Raw genomic sequence first — 14,464 nt, forward strand, 5'->3', positions numbered from 1 at the left:
GCCATAATTTCCATGGCCAGGGACTTGCTTGCCTGAATTTGTGCTGATACATTTTAAATATTCACTAAACAGCTTTTGCAAGAGGCTGTTTAAAGGCTCTGCGTTGCTTTTGCAGCACTTGGTGCCATTGTTCATTAAGTCTGTAGTTCAGGAATCTTTGCATTGTGATTTCTTTCTGCTTTTTGGCCTTCACACAAAAAATGTAAAAGAGAGAAAATCCCAATGGAGAAAACTCCATTAATGACCTTTGTTCTTGACATGTTGCTAACACCTTATTTCTGCAGCACTTGCATGTAAGCAGTACTAACAAAACACTGTTTAGAACTTAAAAGGAAAAGAAAATTTATTCCATTGCATAAGCAATTTGTATATAGCCTTCAAGCCTAGTTTCCTATAGTATATCAGAAAACACAATGTTTACTGACACGGGTGTTTATTTTTCTCATGTAACCACACATATGATTCTACATGCTACCCTTACTGGTATGCATACATGAGAAAAAAATAATCAGTGCCACGCAAACTGATGCAATATAGACTGTCCTTTTTAAAAACAGAAAAATTACACAAAATCTAGCTAAACAACAATAAAAAGCATGACAGACAGAAATAAAAGCAAAGCTAAATTCATTCTGATAGAAAACTTAAGTCATACCATTCTTGCAGTTCTGGAGAAGGAATAAGACCTGCAGTACCATTTTTGGAGTTCTCAAGTTTACCCTGCCACCAGTTGTGATCATCTTTGCTAATGATTTGGATAATATCACCAACTCGGAATCTGATGCCAGCTTCTTTGCAAGGAATGAGGTCATCCTTTGCTGGATCATATTCAAATTGTGCTCTTACATATATCTACAAAAAAAGAGTGTATAAAAGACTGCGATATTATTACTGGTACAGTATTAGGAGTAAGAGGTGACAATTTGGTCTGTGCATGGAGCTACACATACTGGGTGCAACAAGCAAGGGAAGGAACAGAATGGCAAAAGCATGAGAGGTAGCTGAAAATGAAACAGAAAACCCCCCCCAGCAAACAACGGAGACATCTGATGTTATTTTGAAAGTTCGTGTCTTCTACATATTCTAAAACCTGAACAGCAAAAATGATAGTCTCTCAAATCAATATTAACAATGCATGAGCCATTAAAGATTAAAAGCCAGCAGCTTGTAACTTGAACTGTGCTGTACTTTCCAACTGAAGCCCCATGATATGTTTTAAAAATCTGTATGACAAGAAATTTCATTGGACAGTATAAAGGACTTGGGCTACACTGCTGATTCTTAGTATTTTGATTGAAAAATTAGTACCTTTTTAAAAGATTCAGTAGGAGAACCTGTGTTGCCCCTATTACATGTAGTTACTTGGGAGGAGTTGGGAGGAATCTGGGAATTCTCTGCATAGATTTTCAGTAAAAGTTGACTCCTGAATAAATGAAAACTAACTATTTGAGTAAGCTATTCTCTAAGAAACATTTAAGAAAGAATTCAGATTCTGACTTCACAGTTTAAAAAAATATATTAATCCTTGCTTTGTGGGTTAATGAAGTCTCAACCCTAGAAAATAAAAATAAGTGACCTCCATCTTTGCTTGCTAATTATATCCCTGTAGCATACAAGGATCTTAAAATCAGAATTAAATGTCATCCAAGATGGGCAATTTCCACATTTTATGAACTTCAAAAATCAGTCTGTAGCATACCAGACAGCCATGTATATTATTAATTCTACTGCTGATTCTTACTAAAAATTGACTAGATTAAAAAAAAAGTAAAATAGTAAAATTTAAAGTGTAACAAACTCTTTTCAACTTTGCTCTAATTCTGTTCCAAAACCAGCTGTATCTATGCAGGATTGGCACTATTATGTGGTTTATTTCTACAATGATCCAATCTTGATTCCAATTTTCCTTGGAATTCTCTGGAGAGAGAACATCTTTCTCTGGTCCATGATGACACATTCTACCACCAGGCCAAATATAAAAAAGTTAAGGAAGGTTACTGAACGTAAGGCTTTTGTTTTGGAGGCAAAATAAGAGGCTATCTTGAGACTTACCAAGCCTTAATAGAAACTATCCTTACTATATTTTTTTAAGAACCTTGTTCATGTTAATAATCAGTTGTCAGTACAATGTTTTAGAGCTAAGTATTCAACACTTCTCCTTGTAGTCTCCATTTCAGCTAAAATATAAATTCGAGGTTTCCTCTAAGATGAAAGTCTGGTCACTGCACAACAGTGTCTATCAATGCATTCTGAACCAAACCTACATCCCTAGATAACTTTACAATGACTTTCTAAGTCTCAAATATATGGATACATTAAAAAAAAAAAAAAAAAAAAAAAAAAAAAGCTATTTTGAATTAGCCACAAACAAATGAGTTAAGAGGAAAAAATGAAAAAAATGGAACAAATTTTACAAGCTTAGATGTTTTAGTACAGCACAGAGAGAATATGAGTGGGAAAAAGATAAGCAGGGATGTTCACTAGCAGCTAAGTTTACAAAAATTCCCATGGAGGACATCTATTCACCTGTCGTCCTTTTGGTTGTGTTGTCGATGGCAAGTCCTGCAGAATAAAGTCAACCCAGGAGAAGAAATTTTCATTTTACTTTTTAAAGGTATACAACACCATTTGTTAGTGATTCATATTACATTACAGTAAAATGGTAAGTCAGATAAAAGGATAAAGCATTGACCCATGTTTAGAAACACTGTTTTTCTTAAAGAAAAATCAAACCCAGGCTGTTTAGCAGCAAGCTGAAGAAAGCAGGTAAAAAGTTTAAGCAGATAGAGAATGTGCTTTTTAATAAATAATTCAGCATCTTCAACACAAAAGCACTGTCACGTGAAAGAGGCTTTTTATATGAATGCCTTTTCCACATAATACCTAGTCTTGTTTTAAAACAAGAAGGATGGCTATAATAAATATTAAAACTGTTATTATAAAAAGGTATAATGTATTAAAATGTGATTAATTGTGCTGAGGAATAAGATTATAGCTATCAATTGTGTTACAAATTCCATTTAACTGACGAAAAAGTCTTAAATGTTTCATCCACACAATTATTTTTCATTATATGAATAAACACTTAAGCTCCTGGCAAATAATTTCTAAGTTGTCATTTTTCTTAGTAGTTTGAGTAATTTTTTTTTTTTTTTTTTTAGCTAGTCCCATGAACTCATGATATTGATGACACTCTTACGGAAGGAACTGGTGTGTACAGTCACTACACTGGCCCAAACAACGACAAATGATAAACAACACAAATTTTCACATCAATTTACTTCAGAAAAAAACGAGAGATTCAACAGCACCTGACTTCTACCTGAATACACATGAAACAGAAGTACTTTGTGTTAAAGATGTGATGGTAACAGCTTGGTTTGTAGTGCAGTTTAAAGCCGCTTCCTTTTGCTTTTCATATCCAGGCAAGGCTCATATTTCACAAGGTATGTGCACGTACCACGACAGCAGAGGGCACACCAATTCATTAACTCAGATAGCGGAAACCAGTACACGTTCCAGGGGTCTCTCGAAACACAAAACTAAGATGGCTAAAATGTCCCCAAACACCAACTGCACGGTTATTCTTCAAACGCTGCTTCTCGAGTTCAGGATGGAAAGGAAACTTCCCCTTTAAACCTTTGCTTAATTTTGAGGAAACTGCTAACAATGATTTAAGGGTGACCGAAGGGTCACATTACAGTTATTAACATATAAGTCACTAGATGGCTTTTAATGAGAAGAATATGTTGGGGAAAAAAACCTTAAAAAAAAAAAAAAAAGAAAACGGGGAATTACATACAAAATAACCTTGGTTCTATCAGCAGGACAAAATTTTCCACTGACCACACAATAAGTATAACAGTAATGGTAGATGAGCACCAACAAAACTTTCACACTTTCTCTGTGTGGAACTGGAAATCTTACCGAAACAGAATTGTTAGTGCTGCTATGACCATTAGCTGGGGACTGTCTGGATGTAGAGGGGGAATCTCTCTGAAATAAGACACAAGGTTCATTAACAACACAACACTATCACAGGAACACAGATATATTTAAAAGAACAGTTACATCTACTATTTGCTTGGCTGCTTCATCTGCGAATGTTTCCACGCTAAACTCCATAGATCTTTTTCCTATAGATTTTCACCTTTGACATTTTGATGTATCCTGGGTAATAAATGTTTTTATATTGCCTCTGCAATCAGTCAGTTTTTAATTACTTAGTATCTGAGACCTCTTAGGTCTCACGTGGCTGACAATGCTGAAAGCCATTGGTGATACTAGTGCCTGTGTAAAGGGTAATTACCTGAAAGTTATATGCTGAATAGTACTCTGAATAGAAGGAGGCACATAGTCCATTTTAAAGATGCTTCTAAATCTTTTTTCAGTTATGTGATGGAAGTCAGTGTTGCTCAGTTTCTGCTCTGTAAGATACATCTCCCTGAAATGCCTCAAAGGCACTGAAGCTAACACCTAAGAAGGAAGTTGGGATGCTCCTCTCCCTCCTCATTCACTTTATTACATATTGAAGTTTTTTCCTCCAGCATTGTTATTGGCTTAAATGAATGAGACTTGGCGAAATATATCACTTTAAAAAATATATCACTTTTACTTAGCACTATCAGTGTGGTCCTGCACGTCAGTGAGGAGACAGCAGACACAGGGTGAATACTGGGAAATTCTACAGAAAGGATAATAGGAATTTCTGCCTGCGTTTTGCACAGGCAAGGAATTCACTTATACAGTAATATTTTCTGAAGCTATTTTGATTGTATAATAATTAATTCCATAAGATCAGACAACTGACCCGTGTCTTTAGGAAATAAATAATTCACTCATACATTGTGAAAAAAAAAATTAAAAATCCCCTTTTGCCTCAAAGGAATTCTGGAATATAATATTCCATGGCAAAGGTCAATATAGGAAATGTCTGGTAATTTTCCATAACATTTAGTATAGAAGAACAAAGGGGCAAGAATAGTTTTCAAAGAAAGTTATCCCTGTCACATTTTATTAACACAAGTGCCCTTTGTGAACAAATTAGAAACCAAAATTGGAGCTAAACTATTCATGTAACATTAATCAGGTGCAGGTTCTCCACTAATATTCTCAAACTCACACAAATTTTGTGACAACACTCATTGCTTTTTTAAAACACTGAGAAAAATGAAACCTGAAACTATTATGGCTGCAAAATCATTGTATTTCAAAGTATGTATGTCTGTATACTTCTGTTACATACATAAGAACAAAATGTTCATTTGGCTCCCACAACTATTTGCATTTAACAGTCTGTGGGGAAATCAGCTCTAATTCTACTTACAAAACCACTCCAGCATAATAAGTTTAAAACATTCAAATGACACTAAATAGGTTACTCATGACTGAAAAAAAAACAACAACAAAAAAACAGAAAAGCCTAAAGGAACTGTTACTCCTTTTTCGTGTGCATGGGATTTTTAGCATCCTTTTACCAAATAGCACTAGGAGATACTTTAGAAAAAAAGAGGAAGTGACTTCCTTCTTTTATAAAGAGATTTTCTGCTTGCTCTGCAATTCTGTCTCTGCTATTTTCTCACTTTCAAGAAAAGGTGAAAAAATGTTTTTAACCTTTTTTCTTTCCTTTTGTTTTTTAAAAAAAGTTAGTTTGTTATTATCTGCTAGTCAGTAATGGTTTCATAAGGGCAAGTTTTGGAAAGTGATGCAAGCACCCAAGTAATGTGGAGAAAAACAAGTTTAATGTAACTTGGAGAATGCCACTATTTCTGGACTCTATTGAAGGTTTCTCCCTTTGAAGGAAATTTTCTTGGTTTGAGAATGTTTTGATTTGGGAACCTCCAACAATCATCATCAGAAGACAGAATATTGCTCAAGGCAACTGTTCATCATATACTGAGGAAAATAGACATTTTAGTGCTATAGGTGATTTCAGTACTACCTGTAAGAAATTAATCTACCAAGCTAGTCATAAGGTACATATACAATTTCTAAATAATTAGGCAGTTCAGCCACAATTTCAAAGGCAGTTAGGTTCCTAATTTCCTAGGGACTTGGTGTTTCTTTCAAAAATATAAAACTCAAAAGTTAAGAGTAAAATTGTATTATGTCTAATAAGACAAACATTGTATTTTGTCTAATAAGACAAACAAATTAGCAGAAAGATCCTTGTAGAGTGCTAGGTCTGCTTAGAACTCGACTGGGAAACTTCAGCTTTGGTTGTGAGTTTGCTTCTCCAGTAAATCAGAAAAATCCCCAGTTCTCCCAGTGATAAGAGCAGAAAAACACTTGGAGTACCCACTTACTGTGAGTAGTGTGTAAGTGTTATAGCAATATTTCAGTATAATTTGCCTATATAGACTTCCAACCTTGTCTAGCTCTGAGCCCCAAAATAAAATGGCAATCCTTGTGCTTCAGCTGAAGCCTTGAACAAAATAATCACAATTATTTCCAAATGATGGCAAAATTACTTTCCTGTTGATTCCTTCTTCATTGGGGTGGATTATGAATGATAAAAGAATGCATTTGAGATGAAATCTCAAATGTCTACTAGATGTGGCCTGATCTAATTACATACTGAGAGGATCAGCTAGATTAATGATGCTGTTGCCACAAAAAAAAAAGAGACTTTCCAAAAACCTGAATTTTCAGGTTTTTCTAATTTTCTATATTTCTAATACAAATATGAAACAGCTATAAGATTATAAAAAATCTTAGACTGAGCAATATTAGAAACCTTGCAAGACTAAAGGAAAAAAATGATGGTGACTACCACCAGATTAAGAAAATCTATTTACATATATAAAGGCTTTTCTTCTTCATGAAACAACTTAAGTGGTTCTTTAAGACAATATGAAACACAAAGTGTTTTTAAAAGGTTTTTTTTTTTGTTATTAAAAAACCATTTTTGTTACCATTCTCCCATATCAGACACTATAAAAAGTTACTTGAGGTGCCGAACGATTACAAAGTAAAAATGCAAATGTAGAATAAAATGCTTACTCAGTTGGATAAAGCTGAAACGTATAAACAGCATGAATGCTCATCAGCCATAAGAAGAATGTGCTACAATAATTAGGGAAGTTCTTATTTATATAAGTCTGCAGTTTCCTGGGTTATTTAAAGCAGAAAACACAATGTCCTGGCCACTGTGTTATCTACGTACCCGAGCAACCCAGGCCATTTGCCACACCAACAATTAAAAATGTCATCTCACAGTAGATAAGCTGATACTATAAGGAATTAATAAGTATGTTTTCAAGCAAAGCCCACTCCATAAAATAGAAAGCCTGGTAACTGATTGGAAGGTATGGGTGGAGGAAAAGCCACAAATCCCTAAGAAACTTGAAATTATTCAGTTGGGATTTTGGAAAACCTGTAGTTACACTGAAGTTACCATTACATACTCTAGGGAAAAGACTTCCCAAAGTGTGCCAAAGTGGCTTAATATTTCGAAAACAGCACTACAACACTTCCCTTAAATATCTACAGAAGAAAAATATCAAATACGTCAAGCAAAATGTAAATCTCAGCTATTTAAAGAAATAACATCCCACACCCCCTCACCTTAGCATATAAAGGCATCTAAGACACATTCTATATAAAGGCAGACCACCTCTGATTCTACTTAGATTTTCTTATTCAAGATTAATAAGATTTTTTGAAATCAAATGAGGTGATCATAGTAGAAGCCTCAAAAAAACCCCAGTTACCAATTCTGTTTTATATTCCTCCTCTGGTAAAATTATACTATTTGAGGACCAGTCCATTACTAAAGGAAGAGGGGAAACCAAATTTATACTGAAATATTGCAAAAAATTACTTTAATTAGTAAGACTATACTAGTGAGGATTTATTCTGCTAGAGAAGGAAGCTTTCTGTGTTTTAATAATGTCATTCAACAATAATTCTTAGCCTTTATCAATGGTTAAGAACTTCATTCACCATCTGAATAGCAATCCTTAAAAAAATCTGTGAAAAAAATATTTTCTCTGTACCAAAGGGCTAGTGATGCTTCAAAAGGATGATTTTAAATGTTGGGGTTTTTTGTAAACTTGTTGAAAGTCCAGCCAAAGTCATTGTATGGCTGAGCAGGTGGAACTGATTCAGCCACATCTGATTAAATGAATGCTAAACACCATGAAGCACTGGAATAAGCTACCCAGGAAAAGTGGTGGAGTCAGAATCCCTGAAGGTGTTACAAAACCATGTAGACATGGCCCTTCAGGACATGGTTTTGTTGGCATGATGGTGTTGCACTGATGGCTGGACTTGATGATTTTAAGGGTCTTTTCCAACTTGACTGATTTTATGATTCTATGAGGTAGATACCATTTTTTTTCTTCTGCCTTTGATCACACATTTCTAGTTTTGATGTTTTTTTTCAAAGGAACGTAAGAGTTCATTTTCCTCTCTTCTGTGAAATAAATGGTCATGTTGAACCTAAGGACACAGAGCTAAGGAAAAGAGATGACCTGTTCTCATTAAAATGAGACCTAATGGTATTAATTTAAAGCTGTATGCTGAATTATTTTTTCCAAATTATCATCTTGTCAGCAGGTCTATCATTTAACCAGTTTCTGTATTTTAATAGCGGGATGTGAGGTATCTTTTATTATTACTGCTATTTACAGCACAGAAGTCAATACATAAATTTGCCAGCACACTGGAGAATTTTTATTTGCGGTGTTTTTCTAAAGCCTTTGCTTTAAAAGCTTTTCATGAAAAGCTTTTGCTTTCATATTTTTACCTGTATAAAAATTTGCCTCACAGGAGAAAATCTGTCAGACCCTCTACCCTCTAAAGCCTTTTAGTTCTTGTTGACTTCTATTAGAACTACTGAAGACAACCAAAAAGCTCTAATTTTTTTCTTGCAAATAGGCTGTTCAGACAATCACAACAGCAGTTTATGTGTGTCCTAGCATCTGCTGAGACACAATAACAATTAAGGTGAAATCGCAGCTCTAATTAATTTAAGGGGCTTGACTTCAACAGAGATTGTGATTTCACTCTCAGAATTCTAATTTGGGAACTGTTTGAGCAGTTAAGCACATGGCACAGAAAGAATGGCATCATCTACACAGTGCATGTGCCATCTGTATGCTTAAATTGGAACAGTATCTCTCAAGTAGCCATTTCCTAGAGATTAATTCCCTTTAGTTGCAATCTGGAACATAACTCCATGAGCAGAAGGGAACTGAACATTACTGTGCAAAAACTGTAATGCCAAGTTTCTAGTTCAACAAGAGCTAACTCCAAATCTGGTTTTCTTCTGTAATAACAAATACCATTTTTCATGGAAACGTAATATTAAGCCACATGTAACTGTTACAGACAACCATCACGAATTTACCTCAAAAGGGTTATACAGAAACAGATTCTTCAATTAACCCTTAACAGCCCAAAAGCAGTAAATTACATTTATTACCTAAAAAACAGGATTGTTCCTCAGTTTAGGAACTACAACAGACTTCCTGAAGAATGCATTTAGATTATAATTTTTTAAAGGGGCTTCCTAAATGCTTGTGTTGAGGATCCCCTTTCCTATTTTATTTTTTTTAAACAGGCTGTAAAGAGTTAGTTAAGATGCTGATGAGATGAATATGAAGGCAGGGCTGAGTAGGTAGGTGGGACCTACTCACGTTCCGTTATCTTTGTTGTAAAATTGGTGTGCGTGATCTAACAGGACAGGCAGAAACAATTTCCCAGAAAGCAGTAACATTCAGCCATCAGCAGGCAGTTAGTTACAGGACTGAGGAGAAATGGGATGGTTCATTAATTTCATTACCTCACAGGATGAAGATTGCGTACGATAGCTTGGCACAATCTTAAAGGTAATACTTCCACGCATTTCCCTCTGCAAAAAGAAAACAATTATTTAAAGACTAAGACACCAAGGATTAAAACTTCCCACAAATCATTCATTAATGCTTGAAAAGAAAGCATTATGGTTTGAGAGCAGCAGTATGTTTTCCTAAAGTAAATATTCAGAAAAGCTAAAATACTACAGCTGATTAGTCATTTCACTTATAAACCAACTTTTAAATTGCCTCTCTTATTAAAGATAAATATACACTATTAGCTTGATTGCTTGACCAGTTTTCAAACCTAGCCTAGAACCTATAGCTGTATTTTAAGGTGAGAGATTCAGAGATGTGTTCTTTGTAGCTACCTTCCTGGGATCCACAGAGTTTTTGCTACTGACGTGACACTCTCTTTTCTTTCATCATTACATGTTAAATAGCAAAAGCAAATTCACAGTTTCTGGAAAGCTGCATGTATTAAAGGTAAAAATAAAAAACAGTCATTGAAACAGAATATAGGGGCTGCTAGTTTGCATTCCTGTATAGGAATATTTATAAAAAGGAGCATCTACAGAATAAAGCAGACTGTGGCAACGTATTTGCTCAACTGTGTTTTCCTAAAGGACAGTTTGAATACAAGTGCCACCATATGGTTGACATCCACAGGACTCAATCTGGGCAGAAAAGTGATCTTGGAGTTTTTCCCCTCTCTCTCTTTAGCTGGTTTATTGAAAGCCAAAAAAAAAAAAAAAAAAATGCTATTTTCTGGGACTCACTTAAGCTTGTCTATATGGTTCTGGACTAAACAAAAGGACTAATGATACCATCCTAGATCCCAAGGTTAGGGTTGCATGCAGAAAAATTTGCAAGTGTTATGGAATATTGAAGAGACTCTGCTAGTAAGGCCCAAAATGGAGCTTCTCCACAAAAAATCAGTCTGTCTGAGCTCTAAACACTTTATTCTCTTTGGAACATCAACAGCCATGAGCCACAATAGTTACAAATTGAAAGAAGGGACAAAAAAGGACCACATTTATCCATATGATGATAATTAAGTATTGGAACAGGTTACCCAAAAGAGGCAGCTGTCCTGTCAAATCTCTGTCCTTGGATATTTTCAAGGCTTAAAAAGATGAAGTCCTGAACAACCTGGGCTGCATTCAATACTTCCCCTGCTTTGTGCAGGATATTGCACTGGATACCTCCTGAGGTTATGTGTAACCTGAATGGTTCCATGATTTACTGTCTTTGTATTTGTGTACCAATTATACCAAGTCACAGAAGGCTTCTTTTCTCCCAGAGTATACTTGGTGACTACACTTGTTGTAGACTGAAGATTTAAAATAAGATCATGATTTTTATATACTAACTTGGGATGAGTAATAGGAGGAAAATGGTATTTTTTCTGTTATGGCCACTACAGACAAGAGAAGAAACACCTGCAATTCAACAAAGGAAACTCGATCATTAGAAAAAAACTTTCTAAAATGTAGAAGAGTTATATACTAAAGTCAAATGCCTGGAGAGTTTGGGGAACCTTTGTTACTCAAGTAAGTCTCAAAGTGGAAGGATGACCATGAGCCAGCAATGTGCCCTGGTGGCCAAGAAGGCCGATGGCATCTGGGGTGCATCAGAAGGGGGGTGGTTAGTAGGTTGAGAGAGGGTCTCCTCCCCATCTGCTCTGCTCTGGTGAGGCCACATCTGGAATACTGTGTCCAGTTCTGGGCCCCTCAATTCCATAAGGACAGGGAACTGCTTGAGAGAGTCCAGCACAGAGTGACCAAGGATTGAGGGAGTGGAACATTTCCCTTATGAGGAAAGGCTGAGGGAGCTGGGTCTGTTCAGCTTGGAGAAGAGGAGAATGAGGGGTGACCTCATTAATTTTTATAAACATGTAAGGGGTGAGTGCCAGGAGGAAGGAGTAAAGCTTTCCTCAGGGGTGACTAATAATAGGACAAGGGACAATGGTTATAAACTGGAGCATAGGAGGTTTTGTATAAATATAAGGAAGAATTTTTTCACTGAGGGTGACAGAGCACTGGAAATGCTGCCCAGGGAGGCTGTGGAGTCTCTTTCCCTGGAGACATCCAAAGCCCACCTGGATGTGTTCCTGTGTTACCTGCTGTAGGTTAACCTACCTACAGAGGGGGTTGGACTCGATGATCTTCCAAGGTCTGTCTGGAATACTTGGGTGTCACCAGTCTTTTCTTTGGGATTAAATGGTAAAAACAAAACAAGACCAGGCCTTCTACTATTCCTGGGCTTAAGGTGCAAAAAAGGCATCACTGAGAACCAGAGAAGACCCTGTGGAAGGCTTTAACAGCTGAATGCAGGAAGCCTGTGTTAGACTCACATGTAAGCTATAGATATCCAACAAGAAAGGGGAAGTGATGATGCAGTTACATAAAAGTTTTGTTAAAATAGGGCAGGTACTTTTATAATGAACATGAGAAATATTTCAGGTACTTACAAGCATTTTTTGTAGCTGTTCTACAGTTTGGTTTGCCACACTGATTCCATTTATTTCTCGGATTTCGTCCCCTACATGTAGCGTACCTGTAAAGTTAACAAAACACAGACATCTCAAACGTGTTTTTCCAAACTGAGATAGTTACAAGATAGTACTAGTAATTCATACAAAGGCATAAATATGAAATAACAGTAAAGGAAATTTTTTTTGGCTAGATTCAGAATAGAAATTTGGGAGCTATATATGAGCTACCAAAGATTACACATCTGTCCTTCAGAGTGCAGTCAATGCACCAGCTTGAGATGCCCAAGCACCCTATAAAATATATAGGGAAAACATTAGCCCCTGGCAAGGACACTGCAAAAACCCACACTCTGAAAAGAAAGTCACCTGCAACTAGTCAGCTAGAAATGTCCAACAGAGATATTCAACCAGTACTTAATCAGGAGGCTACTTTAGACTGGATATTAATAAGAAGTTCTTTAGTATGAGGGTGGTGAGACTTTGGAACAGATTGCATAGAGAAGATGTGGGTGTCCCTCCCTGGAAGTGTTCAAGGTCAGGTTGGATGAGGCCTTGAGCAACCTCGTCTAGGTAAGAGCTGTCCTTTCACATGGCAGGGAGGTTGGAGTAGATGATTTCTAAGGTGTCTTCCAACATAGACCATTCTATCATAGTAGATTAATGCAGTTCAGCTTCTGGACGTAGTCTTAATTTTATGTGTCAGGCTGCTTTATTTCTCCATTTCTATGATTTTGATTTGCCATGATCAGAGTATGCATTTTCTGTATGCACACTTGCCTTCAGCTTGCATGCAGGTGTGACTGACTACAGTGTCAGATGGTGAAATGCATCTACTTAGCTTAAACAAGTCATTAACTGACCTGCTGAGGTTGGGATGGGAATGGCATGCTACAGCATGGCTCAAAGACACTACAAAAGCTCAACAGGGAGGAGGCAGCAAATGAATTAATTATCTTCACAATCAGAAGCAACCTAGAAGGCTCTTTTTGGATGATCATTTCTGACTTGAGTAGCTCAAGCCCACCTGATTCTCCAACAGTTCTCCAAAGAAACTTCCATGGTTTGTTATTAGCCAGATAGTGTTTCTCATATATAATAAAATAGGACAAGACCATTTACTTCACATATACTTCTTCCTACTGTATGATTTAGCTAGTTTGTACAAACATCCTTTTCTAAGTAGTGTACCTAAAGAAATTACTGTACCTAATACATTTAATATTACTCAGAAAACCAGTAACTGGCAAACATTTCCTAAACTAAAACATATCTACAGAAAATTATCTCAGAGAAGTCAATCAACTAGAATCCTGATAGTTTCTTAAAATTATTTTCCTGAAAAGCCATTTTTTTTCAAATAATACCATGCAAGCAAAACTTTCAGATGGACAAATGTACAAAAATCAAACTGTGTGCCTGCTAAACACAAACACAGCCAGAACCAAGGAGAAGAGTCCTGAAATGCTCTCTGCTCTGTTTCTGATTCCTGTTGGGTTCTCTCCTCTGTGAAACACAGGCTCACTTGGCAGTGCTACAGCAGAGAGTGCACAGTTTACAAAACCTTTCAGTACTCCAAAGAGGAAGTTCTTCAATGCTCCAAACAGTTCTACAGGAGCTGATATACTGACAGTGAAATTATAAAAATGGACTTAGCAGAGTTCTTCTTCCACTCTTCAGTGGAAAAATTATCACCATTAATAGTTTACTGGATGTGAATGCAACAGCCCTGCATCTGAATTTAAAGTTAATCTAGTTCACATCTAGAATATTAATGACCAAGTCTCTAGTGAAACACTTGGAAAGTTCAGCATTGCAGACTTTCTCTGAAAGGCATTCAATACCCAATTCTTATGAAAATATTCTAAAAAAAAGGGGGCTCTGTGTTGATTGTATCATGCCAAAATTCAATTGGGTTTGAAATGAGCATAACTGTTATTAAACAAAACTAATGCAGAAACAACATATGCTCTGGAATGGTACACAGATTATTTGGCCTTATTCAAAATATAAATCTGATGTAATTACATATTAGAATCAGAGTCAGTAATATCCCTGAATCAAGTAATTTTAATAGTGCACTTCAATAAAATCCCTTCTTCTGGAGCATTTCATAAAAGTTGGTAATAAAGACATTTTACACCCTCCTGTTTTGAGGGTGGATGCACTG

The 14,464-nt window shown here is 36.1% G+C and overlaps 1 protein-coding gene across 20 annotated transcripts in view; it reads right to left on the bottom strand.

The window, feature by feature from the left end:
* Positions 1–14,464, bottom strand: part of CASK (calcium/calmodulin dependent serine protein kinase) — a 192,339-nt gene that overhangs the window by 19,589 nt on the left and 158,286 nt on the right. For 8 of the 20 annotated variants that reach the window (XM_071751251.1, XM_071751261.1, XM_071751230.1 and 5 more), the window contains 5 exons: positions 12,274–12,359; positions 9,788–9,856; positions 3,928–3,996; positions 2,527–2,562; positions 656–852 (listed from right to left, as the gene is read on the bottom strand). In XM_071751251.1, coding sequence (XP_071607352.1) covers positions 656–852; positions 2,527–2,562; positions 3,928–3,996; positions 9,788–9,856; positions 12,274–12,359 — 457 coding nt within the window. The remainder of the gene's footprint in view (positions 1–655; positions 853–2,526; positions 2,563–3,927; positions 3,997–9,787; positions 9,857–12,273; positions 12,360–14,464) is intronic. The other 12 variants (XM_071751348.1, XM_071751359.1, XM_071751367.1 and 9 more) reach the window with 3 other exon arrangements.

Source organism: Heliangelus exortis, chromosome 1 (assembly GCF_036169615.1).
Source record: "Heliangelus exortis chromosome 1, bHelExo1.hap1, whole genome shotgun sequence".
NCBI classification, from domain to species: domain Eukaryota; kingdom Metazoa; phylum Chordata; class Aves; order Apodiformes; family Trochilidae; genus Heliangelus; species Heliangelus exortis.